The sequence below is a fragment of the Micropterus dolomieu genome, linkage group LG11 (genome assembly GCF_021292245.1).
Source record: "Micropterus dolomieu isolate WLL.071019.BEF.003 ecotype Adirondacks linkage group LG11, ASM2129224v1, whole genome shotgun sequence".
NCBI classification, from domain to species: Eukaryota; Metazoa; Chordata; class Actinopteri; order Centrarchiformes; family Centrarchidae; genus Micropterus; species Micropterus dolomieu.
Window position 1 is genome coordinate 29,994,171 of NC_060160.1, and position 13,186 is coordinate 30,007,356.

The 13,186-nt window shown below is 40.7% G+C and overlaps 1 protein-coding gene across 2 annotated transcripts in view; it reads left to right on the forward strand.

The window, feature by feature from the left end:
* Nucleotides 1-13,186, forward strand: part of LOC123978604 (mitogen-activated protein kinase kinase kinase 7-like) — a 48,954-nt gene that overhangs the window by 27,164 nt on the left and 8,604 nt on the right. For both annotated transcript variants that reach the window (XM_046061930.1, XM_046061929.1), the window contains 10 exons: nucleotides 2,723-2,768; nucleotides 4,329-4,467; nucleotides 5,616-5,740; nucleotides 6,922-7,050; nucleotides 7,751-7,881; nucleotides 8,830-8,911; nucleotides 9,067-9,197; nucleotides 9,297-9,435; nucleotides 10,267-10,325; nucleotides 10,959-11,074. In XM_046061930.1, coding sequence (XP_045917886.1) covers nucleotides 2,723-2,768; nucleotides 4,329-4,467; nucleotides 5,616-5,740; nucleotides 6,922-7,050; nucleotides 7,751-7,881; nucleotides 8,830-8,911; nucleotides 9,067-9,197; nucleotides 9,297-9,435; nucleotides 10,267-10,325; nucleotides 10,959-11,074 — 1,097 coding nt within the window. The remainder of the gene's footprint in view (nucleotides 1-2,722; nucleotides 2,769-4,328; nucleotides 4,468-5,615; nucleotides 5,741-6,921; nucleotides 7,051-7,750; nucleotides 7,882-8,829; nucleotides 8,912-9,066; nucleotides 9,198-9,296; nucleotides 9,436-10,266; nucleotides 10,326-10,958; nucleotides 11,075-13,186) is intronic.

Consider the following 13,186-nt stretch of genomic DNA (forward strand, 5'->3'; position numbering starts at 1 on the left):
ACCCTGGGTCGTCACTGCGCATGTGTGTGTGTGTGTGTGTGTGTGTGTGTGGTGAAAGAGGAACACATGCTGAAGAGACCGAACCCCAGCTTCACTGGTGCCGAGTTGTCCGCACCTTGTGGGACTTTCGGATAATTTATCACTGTTGATGAACCACACAAAGAATATTATATCGTTTTTAAACAGCCACCTACTTGTAATTGACCCACGAGGAGCCGCGACGTGCATGCGTCGCACAAAAAAACACATGATTCGACTATCAGTCGACTATAAGCAGGACTTGACGATGTAAATCCTTAGTCGGGGACAGCCCTAGTTAAGTTATTACGGTATGAATGAAACATGTAGTGAAATTAAAGTAGATTACTGGCCCAAAGAAAATACTTAAGTTAAGAGTAAAAGTACAGTTATGAAAAAGGAATGCGATAAGTTGCCAACGACTTTTTTATTTTATTTATTTTACAAATTTGCGTTACTTGTAACAAGTTACTACCCCCACTGATGAAGGCGTCCTCACTACTGTCTTCAGGTAGGCTGTAAGTAACAGCAGCACAAAAGAAAAGTCTGCAATGAGGCATTTTGTTGCACCTGCCTCAAGCAACTTTTTTTTTTTCCTCCCTCAACTTTTCAGCATCACCTTTGCATTTTGTTGCATGTTTTCTATTTTTGTCTGCGTTTCAACCGTTAACTTATGTCTGACGTGGAGAGAATTGATTAACTAGTCATAGTAAACCACCAACAAGTCCCCCCCGTGTATAATAGCTCCTACGCGTATGCCAATGAAGTCCATCAGTCTGTGTTTCAAGCAGGAGAAGACGAGACTCGTCCTATAGTTATAGGGACTGGTGGGACCAGCTTGGACAGAACAGCCAGGTCCCAGTTCGAACAGGTTATTAGTGGAGCCCTGAGCAGGCAGTTGATCAGGTTGTCAGCTGTTTCAAGCACCTGGAGATCGTTGGCAGGACACAGGCAGGGAAATCCGGCCTTGGGTGGGGAACAATCGCCACGATCAGCCATCCGGAAGGAGAGGAAAGAGCAGTCAGGCATGAACCGTTCTCCTGGCAACCGCCAAACCCAGACTCATCCATCGGATTGCGAGAACATGTCTCCACTGCTCTAGTGGCGGCGTGCTTTACACCACTGCATCCGACGCTTTGCGTTGCACTTGGGGATGTAAGACTTGGAAGCAGCTGCTCGACCATGGAAACCCATTCCATGCAACTTGCTACTCACTGTTCATGAGCTAATCCGAATGCCACACGATGTTTGGAGATATTTAGCAGAACTAAAAGTCCCATGGGGGGCAGGAATAGAGGTAGCCTTCAAATGGAAGAAGGATAAGTACTCAGAGCTGACAGCTGAGTGCAGAGAAGCTGGGTGGAGGGCAGCCACCTTTCCTGAGGTTGGCTGCAGAGGCTTTGTGGGATCATCCACCCAGCGCTTCCTGCAGACCATGAGCATCAAGGGGGCAAAGCTGGCCTGATGACGCCATTGGGGGTGCGATAGGCATTTTCGCCATGCAGGTTTTCCTGTGTTGCTATACTATTGCTTAATTTCATTACAGATCAAAACAGTCAAATAGCCTGCATTTTTAAGTTAATCAGTAAACTGTCGGCTACGACAAACAAACAACAATATAATGAACACATTTAAATAATTATATTAGGTGAAAGTGAATTTTGCATAATAACTTGTTTTAGCTCCACTACCGCAAATAGCGCTCATCTTGTCTGCTCTTTCTAGACCTCCACCCAGCTAAACTATTCCCAGGCTTCTGCTCTGGACCTGCTCAGCTAAGCCTCTAATACTCTGGACTCTCGGCTACGATCCTCCCCCTGCTCTGCACAGCAGCCACCAACCCGATTCTGCATGCATCTGTTTTTCCACTCTGCCTCGCTCTTTTCCAGCTCAAGATACAATCCCTACAACCCTGCAATAAATAATCCTCTTTTGTCTAACACGCCCCTTAGTCCTGCACTTGGGTCTCCTAGCCTAGCTGAAATAAAGATAAAAACAGTTTTGGTATTAATAACTTGCTATTTTATGTAAACTCAACGCTATCTCTTTTCAGTTCATTTCAATGTGCTTTATTGGTATAAATGTTAGTTAAACAGAAGACGTTAAACAATGTTGCAAGTGTTGTTTTTCTCTCTCTCACACACACAGTGGACTTCTGTTATCTCTCCTCCATCAGATTCTCACTCACTCATGTCATTGCCAGATCTTTTTAGGCATTCATCCTTCTGCTGTTACAATACACACTGAACAAAATTATAAATGTAACACTTTTGTTTTTGCCCCCATTCATCATGAGCTGAACTGAAAGATCTAAGACTTTCTCTATGTACACAAAAAGCCCATTTCTCTCAAATATTGTGCAGTCCCCATGCTGTCTGATCAGCATCTTGATATGCCACACCTGTGAGGTGAATGGATTATCTCGGCAAAGGAGAAGTGCTCACTAACACAGATTTTGACAGATATGTGAACAATAATTCATAATTTTGTTCAGTGTGTGTGTGTGTGTGTGTGTGTGTGTGTGTGTGTGTGTGTGTGTGTGTGTGTGTGTGTAAAAAAAAAAAAAAAAAAAAAAAAAAATTCATTCTTGTCAGGTAGTCGCAGGTGGCTGAACAGTAAATGTAGCTAGATTTAGAGGAAGTTATAAATGACCTGCCTCACTGTCATGCTTTCACTGTTAAGGTCACATGCTTTGTGTTCTCAGGTCTGTCTCGTCATGGAGTATGCAGAATGTGGTTCTTTATATAACCGTAAGTCATATTATGTTTGTAAAATCTTCTAGTGGATTCACATTGACTGGGTGTCACGATCATGAACATAAAGTAGTAATTCTTATTAATGGAATTAGTCTCACAATCACTGTGTTATTTTTTTTTATTTTAGTGGCAATTTTGTCACACCACAGAAAGAATATTTGTTTTACAAAAAAGATTATACACACACACAAAATGTTTCCCCTACACCGCCGCTGTTGAATTATGAGCACCATTACTAAAATATCACACTATCATTAAAATCAGTTGACTATTAATGATTTTCACTGGCACACATGATTCTCAGCTGGTGGATAGCTCCCTCTACTCATTCTTCATTGGACCTCTAGTGAAAGGTGTTGTTTTAAGAGCAGCGCAGCTCCTTTAAGGAATAGGGCAGTGCTTAATGTGTTTGTGTAGGTTCCAGTGTGTCAGTTAATAAATGCTGCAGCTTCTCAAGACCAAGAAAAGTCTGCCTGTTGTAAAGGTGGTTAGTGCTAGCTAGTACCTGCCCTGGGCTTCAGGTAACATCATCCAGCATGACGGTTTGGCGGTGAGTCATCGATGGTCTGGGGAGTAATATCATTGAAGTGTTGCACAGACCTGCATGTGTTAGCCAACGGTACCCTGGCTGCTGTTAGGTATTGTGATGAAATCATCAGAGCCATAGTCGGACCTTACACTGGTGCAGTGGGTTCTGGGTTCCTCCTGGTGCAGGACAATGCCTGCCCCACATGTGGCCAGAGGGTGTAGGCAGTTCCTGGATGACGAAGGCACTGATGCCATTGACTGGCCCTCACGTTCCTCAGACCTGAATCCAATTGAGAACCTCTTGGAAGTTATGTATCGTGCATCCGATGCCAACAAGTAGCGCCACAGTGTGTGTGTATATGTAACATATCAGGAATAACCCGTGTTCGATTGCCACTGCGACGCTGCTGGTAGTCTTCTCCATCCCTGTCTTGACAGGTAACAGAAAAAGCATGGTGAATGTGTTAAGAAACAGGAAGCACTCAACATATCCTGCAAATCTAGCATTAATTCCTCGTCAGCCGCAGCCTGTCGAAAAAAGTGGGCCAGATAATGTTTTTAACACACTAAAATTAGCTTTGTTAAATGTTAGGTCTTTGGCAGGAAAAACATTTTTAATCAATGATTTTATAATCACTCACAATCTTAATTTCACTGCAGTACAGGCTAGTGCTATTGATAGGCCGCACTCGCGTATCACTAAGACCATAAAAGTGTTTAAAGTATGACAAGAGCCTACTTTATCTGACAGTCCCAGTGATTTAAAAGAATCCAAGAGCTGCTGCTCAGAACTTCTAGCAGGAAAAAAAAAAAAGTGTCAGCTAAATAAAAAAAATATAAACACATTGGTTGAAATATGCAATGAAATACCACACTTATGATGCCATTTACACTCATTACAGTACAATTACAAAGCGGATTTGAGATTTGCAATAACATGACAGAATGACAGCGCCCTGTGTGTGTTCATATATTGTCTCTTCTCATCTTTCTCATTCTTTGCTTCTGTTTTTGCTTGTCATAAAGTCCTACACAGTGCAGACCCACAGGCCCACTACACAGCATCCCATGCCATGAGCTGGTGTCTGCAGTGTGCCCAGGGAGTTGCCTATCTGCATGCTATGAAGCCAAAGGCCTTAATTCACCGGGACCTCAAACCACCAAAGTAAGACATAGTTGCAGTATTTTTGTCACATAATGTATATGTATGACTGCACTAATAACTCAGTGGTTCTCAGAGTGGGGTCTGGCGACCTCTAGGGGTCCATGAGGGGGTTCCAAGGGTACCCAGTAAAAAGGGGAATAATTGACAACAACATGAGCATGTTTTGTTGCACTCTTTGTGTGTTCATGCACAACACTGTATTGACAATCTTCCTGTATGTGCTGTCAAACTTTTGATTTTGTTTGTGGAAGACTGTTGCGTATTTCAAACCTTTCAAGGAACTGCAGTTCAGGTTGGTGCACCACCTTCAGAAGTCAGCCCTGTTGGGAGGTTGGTAGTTATACACACCCTATATGGAGCGGTGTGCATTTTCAGGGTTACTGGGCTAAGTCAGTTTCAAAGATATATTTGGTTATCAATAAAGATTTGGGTCTGGAGCCAGTTTCCGTTAGAATGTCACACCCACAAAATCCAGCACAAAAGTAAGATGGATTATGTGGCCCTGGATAGCAAAACATGGGATTTCTTAATCCGCATCATTCTGATCCAGATAAAATTTTTTGAACAACTGGGCACAGGGAATCTAAAGCAAAACGTTTTGACTATGTTACACTGCACAGAAAAGTATATTAATAAAGTGGACTACAAATAAGCTACCAACTATGTCAGCGTGGCATAAAGTAATATTCCACCTTTTTCTTATGGAATATTTGAAGTATTGGTACATTTGGTGTATTTTATCATATTTGCACTCCATTCCTGGACTATGTGGGACCTGGAATATCCAGTGTATTCTGGAATGCTCTCCCAAGGCCAATGACGAATGGCTGAATGCTAGAAGGAGGCTTTGTTGTATGTACTTTTTATTTTATTCTGTTGATTTACTTATTAAGTATATACCACCATGCCTGGGACCTTAAACTGTGCCGTGCACAACCTCGGAGGGGAGTTCTTCGAGGCATAAGGTGAACGGTAGTTAAAGGAAAAATGTATGTGTATTTGTATGTAACATGACGATTTTATAATTGATAATGAATTTGTTGCAAAAAATATTCATACCTTTCATTCACAAATATATTCTTCTATATAACTATAGTGTGTAACATATTTTGTTAAATCAGTAATTCCTGTCTACCGTTGTGTTTCAGTCTGCTCCTCGTGGCTGGTGGCACTGTGCTGAAGATATGCGACTTTGGAACAGCGTGTGATATTCAGACCTACATGACCAACAATAAAGGCAGTGCAGCTTGGATGGCACCAGAGGTGTTTGAAGGTGAGCTACAAACACTACTTCTCATTTGGGAGTTCTAACCAAGAGTTGGTTAAGTCTGTGTTTAATATTAGGTAAATATCTGTTTGCCTCAATCTTCATTTTGTAATTATGACAATTCCAGCATCACAGCTAGACTCAGTTTTGATTGGATTCACTCTCAAAAGGTTGTACCTCACTTCACATCAAGGATCAGGAGTTAAATGTTTTTAATAAACCAGATTATTAGTTTATTACTTAGTATTAGTAAAAGTCACAGTTATCAATAAATCTACAAACTAAATCTGTGGACAGCAATATAACTGATATAAATGTTAACAAAACCAAATTCATTCAAACCAAAGGCAACCTGCAAACAAATGCACATGTTACATTATTTTACTGTACATTCTTGTGCTGTAGAGTCTGAAACTGCACTCGTGTAGCTCATTCTCGCATTTTGGTTAAGCCTATGTGCATGGGACAACATTCAATTCAATTCAATTTTATTTATATAGCGCCAAATCACAACAACAGTTATCTCACAGCGCTTTTCATAAAAGAGCAGGTCTAGACCGTACTCTATGATGCTATTTACAGAAGCCCAACAGTTCCCACCAAGAGCAGCACTAGGAGACAGAGGCAAGGAAAAACTTCCTTTTACTCACAACATGAGACCAGTGTTGCAACAAGCTTACAAGACACTGATTAATTACTACACCCCCATTTTAATTTTGCTTCACTCATTTCCTTTGCACATACTGTAACAGTTGGATACACCCTTAGTGCAGTTGCACACATTGTGACGGGGTGTTAAAATTACGCCGGCAAATAACAATTATCTTCATTATTGTTTAGTCTGTCGATAATTTTCACCATTAATTGATTAGTTGTTTGGTCTTTAAAATGTTGATCAGCGTTTCCCAAAGCCCAAGGTGACGTCCTCAGATTTCGTTCTTTGTCCACAACTCAAAGATATTCAGTTTACTACCATAAAGGACAAAAGAACCCAGAAAATATTTACATTTGAGAAGCTGAAATTGAATTTGGACATATTTTCTTTAACAAACTACTCAATTAATCGCTTATCGAAATAGTTGGCAATTAAATTAATTAAAATAGGCGCTTCATTTTTACCTGCACTTAGATAGTTGTGAATTTCAGCTCCTGAGTACAATAATTATAACTATGTAATTATCCCTTAGGCAGTAACTACAGTGAAAAGTGTGACGTGTTCAGTTGGGGCATCATCCTGTGGGAGGTCATCACACGCCAGAAACCCTTTGATGAGATTGGTGGCTCTGCGTTTTGCATAATGTGGGCTGTCCACAGAGGTGAGCAAAATCCTGCACCAACTACAACTGCTGTATAATACCAACTGCTTTGGTCATTTATTTTACTCCTTTTCTGATGATAAAACTGAATCAAATGACTATAGTGTGAAATGGTTGCCAGTCCAGCTAATCCGATTGAAGATGTGTTGACATGTGGAAAAAGTAAAAACTATGTGAAGTCTGCTGAATGTCTTCAGGTGATGTTACTGAAGACTACAAGTTAGAAAATGACAAAAATCTGTGGGTGTGGCATTAGAAAGAAGTGAGTTTACCAGATCTCCATTGCTCATCTCAGCGTGAGGCTACACCAACATCTATCAAGCAACCTAATGAATACCATCCCTGGTAGGAAGGGATGTTTAAAAATGCCTTGATACTGGTGCTGCATTTCTTTACCACATTAGTTTACTTTCTCTAGTGGGCAGGTAGCACTAAGTCAGTATTTGTGAGTTAACTGCAGTGTTCACTGAGAGCGCTTTGGAGTCAAACGTAATCCAGTAAACCAGAAAAAGATCTGAAGCTGCTTTAAGCCTCAAGAGCTGCAGACTGATGTTTGACTCTTTGCAGGAACAGATGTACTAGAACAGTGTGATGTTATGTTGTTCCACCCCTGCGGGGATAAGAACCAGTGTTCTCCTTAGCAAAGCGTATCACATTTAGACACCCAGGCCCCTGACTGTGAGCATTAACTGTGACACAGGTACACGGCCTCCTCTGATCAAAGACCTTCCAGGGCCCATAGAGACTCTGATGACCCGCTGCTGGGACAAAGAACCAAGCCAGAGACCGTCCATGGAGGAGGTCAGGAACACCATGAGCCACCTCATGAAGGTATAATCCCACTTTGAATGAGACTATCAAGCTGAACCAGGATTAAACTGTTTCATGAAGCCAAGCAAGACATCAAGCACTGATCACTGATCACTGATTCACAGTGGAGACAACAGACATGAAGATAAAACTACGTTTGCGGCCACAGAGCTGCAGATATTAAACTTTGAGCAAAGCTCTATAAATTGGATTAGATTACTTGGTTTTTGGCTGAAACGCCTCCATTGGTATAAACGCTCAGACTTACTGATTACTGTTTGTCTGTCACTTTGATTTTATTTATGTGACATTTAAAGAGAGAGAGAAACAGAGTGAATTAGTCACAGTTGATTATTAGTTTTATTTCCACTGCAGTGAATATAAAAAGTCATATGTTGACTGGAATACTACTTCCTCCCACCGTCCAAAGACATGCAGGCTAGGTTGATAGGTGTGAGCGTGAGCAGTTGTCTGTCTATGTGTGGCCCTGCGATGGACAGGCGACCTGTCCAGGGTGTACCCCGCCTTTCACCTGACGTCAGCTGGGATTGGCTCCAGCCCCCGCGACCCTGTACGCAGGATAAGCGGTTGATGACGGATGGATGGATGGATGGATGGATGGATATATGAACTCAAGTCCACAATAAAACTAGGACCAGGCTAGTCTGGAGAGATCAGTTTCTGTGGTAACTTATGTCAGATTTATTGAAACGTCTTTTATAAAAAAGAATTTCATGAAAATAATTCAAATAAAGAGAACAAAAGCCTGGTTTAACTAATTAAACAGTCCTCTGCACTTAACACAGTCAGGAGTCTCACTAACCATATTTCCTAAAATTTAGAGCTGTTGCTTTAATGTTTAATTGTTTGTTCATTCCAACACATTTTTCCCTGGTGTGAGGCATTATGAGTCAAGTCAAATTGCAATGAGCTCTTTTTCAAAGTGCGGGGTGTCTTTGGATCTTACAGTACTTCCCAGGCTCTGAGGAACCACTCAAGCTCCCTCACCAGTCTTCAGCCAACAGAGCTGTTTCATCAGCCACAAGCACGGGTAACTATCAGCTCTATAGCTTTTACTAATGTATGATCGTTTCTTTCTGCTTTAAGAAAATATCTATAGTCAAGAATTGCATCTGTGTGTGTTGAATTTGTTGGACATTTTAGTCAAAGAAAGTGTTTTCATGAATGAGTCTTTGTTGTCTGCAGACTCGTATGCTGATTATACCATCAACAGTAATAGAAGCGATGACAACACAGAAAACAGAAACTCACTTGGCAGAGAAGAAACTCTGAAAAGCGTTGAGACCAAATTTCCACTTCAGTTCAAACCCTCAAAGGTAAAATAACCCTAAAAACTGATGTACTGGATCACAATCTCAGGACTGTGGTTTGTTCAACCAAACTTTTTGATTTCAACCTCTTTTCTTCCCCCTCAGGCAGCCACGTTGCGAACTGGTCTGTCTAGGGTGTCCAGTGTAGACAGTCAACCAGGATGCTCCCAAAGCCCCACCCACTGCACCAGCCCTCTAAACACCACCAGCCAGTCAGAGCTGAGAATGACATTTAGTCCCACAGGTAGGGAGCCTTATAAGAAGGATACCAGGTGATACTGAAGTTGCAGTCAGACCAAAATCCCTTGGTGAAATTTACTCATGTGGCCAAAAGCAGGGGGATAGCAGGAGCTACCATGACTAGCAGTCATTCACTAATCTCTGTCACTGTGCTTACACTCACTACACCCAGGCTGTGGCCCTGGAGCATTTCACCATGTTGTCCAACCACGTCTGCAATAAAATGTTTTTCTAGTTGTTCCAAACTGTTGATCTTGAAGGCAGAGGGAAGAGAGGGGATGTGCGATATTGTTACAACATGCACATATTCAGACCAGGAGATATTCCTAGTGTGGAACTCTGGCTGACAAGGGACCAGGCTATTATCAGCCACAGGGAAAAGGCTAAACTGACTCTGATGAACAACTTTCTTATCAGAGGATTAAATCAAATGCTGCTTTTTCATCCAAAGCACCTCAGTAAAATTCATTGTAACGTTATACAGGACCTCATATGTATCTCTAATCATTGATCGTAGAGCTTCTGAAACTGTTCTACACCTAAACGTGCTGTAAACATTAACACACAGTTAGGCTGAACTTTTGAAGCCTTTCTTACCTTCTTTTATATCCACCACTTAAAATCCAGGCCTGACTGACATATCTGGGATGTTTAGCGAAATGTTTAGGTTCATCAGGAGTCTGAGCGCTCGCACCAGGAAGCACAAGCTTTGATTCATGTTGCACTGTCCACACTGCACCACTAAGGGGCATTACAGTGCAACCTACCAGTGTCTGTGTCTGTGCACAATAACGTGTGTGTGTGCGCGCGCGTGTGTGTGTGTGTGTGCCTTTAGCCAATGGTTTCGACAACTCCATTCCCATGGCCTACCTGAAACTGGATCACCAGTTACAGGTAAATTGAAAATACATTTTTGTGTTCATTATTTAAAATCCTTTCCTTGACAGTAAACTACTATTACTCCTACTATACTACTGCTGCTGCCGCTGCTACTACTACTACTATTACTACTAATTATTATTATTATTATTATAATGGAATCAATAGGTATCTAATGGAACATGGCTCAGCATGGTCACAGCTGTAGTGTGCCCCTTTATAATACCTTTGTCTGTCGTGCAGATGTTACACATTCTGGACATGCTGCACCTGATTTTAATGTATCTAATGTGTCCACTTTTCACTTTCACTGGACATGTACAGCTTCAGAGTGATTTAGTCATGCTGAATCAGGCAGGGTTTGTGCAAATGATTGATTCTTTTAATTTTTCTCCTATGACTCATATTTCTTGATTGTTGAGTTAGTTGTAAACTAAAAAGCACTAGTAGTAGTGTAGGATTAGAGAGGTTGGTATTCAGATTCAGCCTTGAACAATAGTTTTGCTTTGATGCTACTTTAGCTTTGCACAGTGTTACTCTCATCTAGTTTTTGATGTTGGTCTTGATGTGCTAAATTAGGCTTTTTGAAACCTGTCCATACCCTGGTCTTGAACAGTGTCAGTCACTGAGCTGTCCGTGTGCTTTCAGCCTCTGGCTCCGTGTCCAAACTCCAAAGAGTCCATGGCTGTGTTTGAGCAGCACATCAGGATGGCTCAGGAGTACCTCAAAGTCCAGTCAGAGATCACTCACCTTGTTCGGAGGAAGTAAGTCAAGTCACATATTTCTATTATTATTTCTACTGGGACTCTACACATCTTGAACTGTGTGTGTGTGTGTGTGTGTGTGTGTGTGTGTGTATATGTATATATGCAGTATTGGGAGTAACGCATTACAAAAGTAGCGCAATTACAGTAATGTATTGCTTATTGCTGTAACGCAGTAATATAACGAATTACCAAATAAAATGTGGTAATATTATACCCGTTACTATCTCAGTAACGTGTGTTACATCGCATTTTAAGCCAATATTAAGTGGTGTTTTGTTTTTTAATAATTCACCAACGCTGCAAACTATTACGGCACCAGAAAAACAAATCCATGGACATTTTCACTTAGGGGTGTACTCACTTGTTGCCAGTGCTTTAGACATTAATGGCTTTACACTGTAGCAAAGTGTCCTTTCTTCAGTGTTGTCACATGAAAAGATACATTCAGATATTTACAAAAATCAGATTCAGAATCAGAAATATTCTGATTGAGGGTGTACTCACTTTTGTGAGATACTGTATTATATCACGTCATGTTAATAGCGATTTGTTACAAACAAGCTAAAAGAAAAGCTGTCTGTATGTATTATTTATTATTATTTATTTAGCACCAATTCATAACACATGTTTCCTTAATGCACTTTTTATATAGAGCAGGTCTAAAGCGTACTCTGTAATATTACTGAGTAGAGATGCACGATTGCGTTTTTCCTGGCCAATTCTGATTACCGATGTTTGTTTTTTAAAGGTCTGGCCTGCCGATTCCAAATTTCTTTCTTTCTGAGAGCTGTAATGGACAGCATACACAAACATGGGAAACATGGGAAAAATTCTCTTTATTAGAATTTCCTCAAGCATTGGCTTTTCTGACTGGGTTCCACTCCAACTGTATGTTTAATATAAAACACTGACAATTTAATAACTTGTACATTAACTCCAAAACTGCAGCAGGTTCCAGGACCTTCTCTCAGAGACACATCTCACAATAAAAAGTGCTCCAGGTCAGGCTGCTGGATAGAGCTGTCTGTACGAATAATGTCTAACTGAAACTAATCTGCAGTAAGCTACTGTATAACATGGCTCAGTGTTTCCTACAGAATTACAATGTAGTGCTGGGGGCTCTATTTGTATTTTTTATTTGATTTGATTATTCTCCTTATTCTCCAAATTACTTTAGTGTTGACTCACAATCTGCTTGCTTTTCCCTTCAGACACACACACACACACACCTACACCTCTCTCTCCTTGTATCTCTGCTCTGTTGCTTGCATTTGTTTTTTTTGTTTTTTTACCCGCGATTCCACTGCTGTTGTCTTTACCTGCTCCGTGCTTGTAAAATATCCACCTCGTCCACATCTTTTAAAGTAATACACATTGTTGGGCAAGTTACTCAGAAATTGTAGTAAGTTACTAGTTACACTTTTAAAAAGTAATAATATTACTTGTTACTGGGTATTAAAAGTAACTAGTTATGTTACTATATTACTTTCACTACTGTACCACTGCACATGCATTTATTATAATAATAATAATAATAATAATAGTCTTTATTTGTAGAGCACTTTCCAAAAACAAGTTACAAAGTGCTTCAACAAGTGCAAAGACAACAATACAAGCAAGAAAACATTGAAAAGACTAAAATACACGTTTAAGATAAATATAAAATTAGTAAAATACAATAAAATAAAAGGGATAAAATAAAGTCAAATAAGATCGGGAAAAGCTCTCCTATAAAAGTATGTTTTAAGAAGGGACTTAAAAGAGTTCACTGACTCAGCCGACCTGATTTCCTCGGGCAGGCTGTTCCAGAGCCTCGGGGCCCTGACAGCAAACGCTCTGTCCCCTTTAGTTTTCAGTCGAGACTCTGGAACAGACAACAGACCTCTGCCCGAGGATCTCAAGGTACGTGCTGGTGTGTATGGGACTAAAAGGTCAGAAATATAACAAGGCGAGAGGCCATGAAGAGCTTTAAAAGTGATCAATAGAATTTTAAAGTCAATTCTAAAACATACTGGGAGCCAGTGTAATGAAGCTGAAATAGGAGTAATGTGGTCATATTTCTTTGTTCTGGTTAAAAGCCTGGCAGCTGAGTTCTGGACAGTCTGGAGT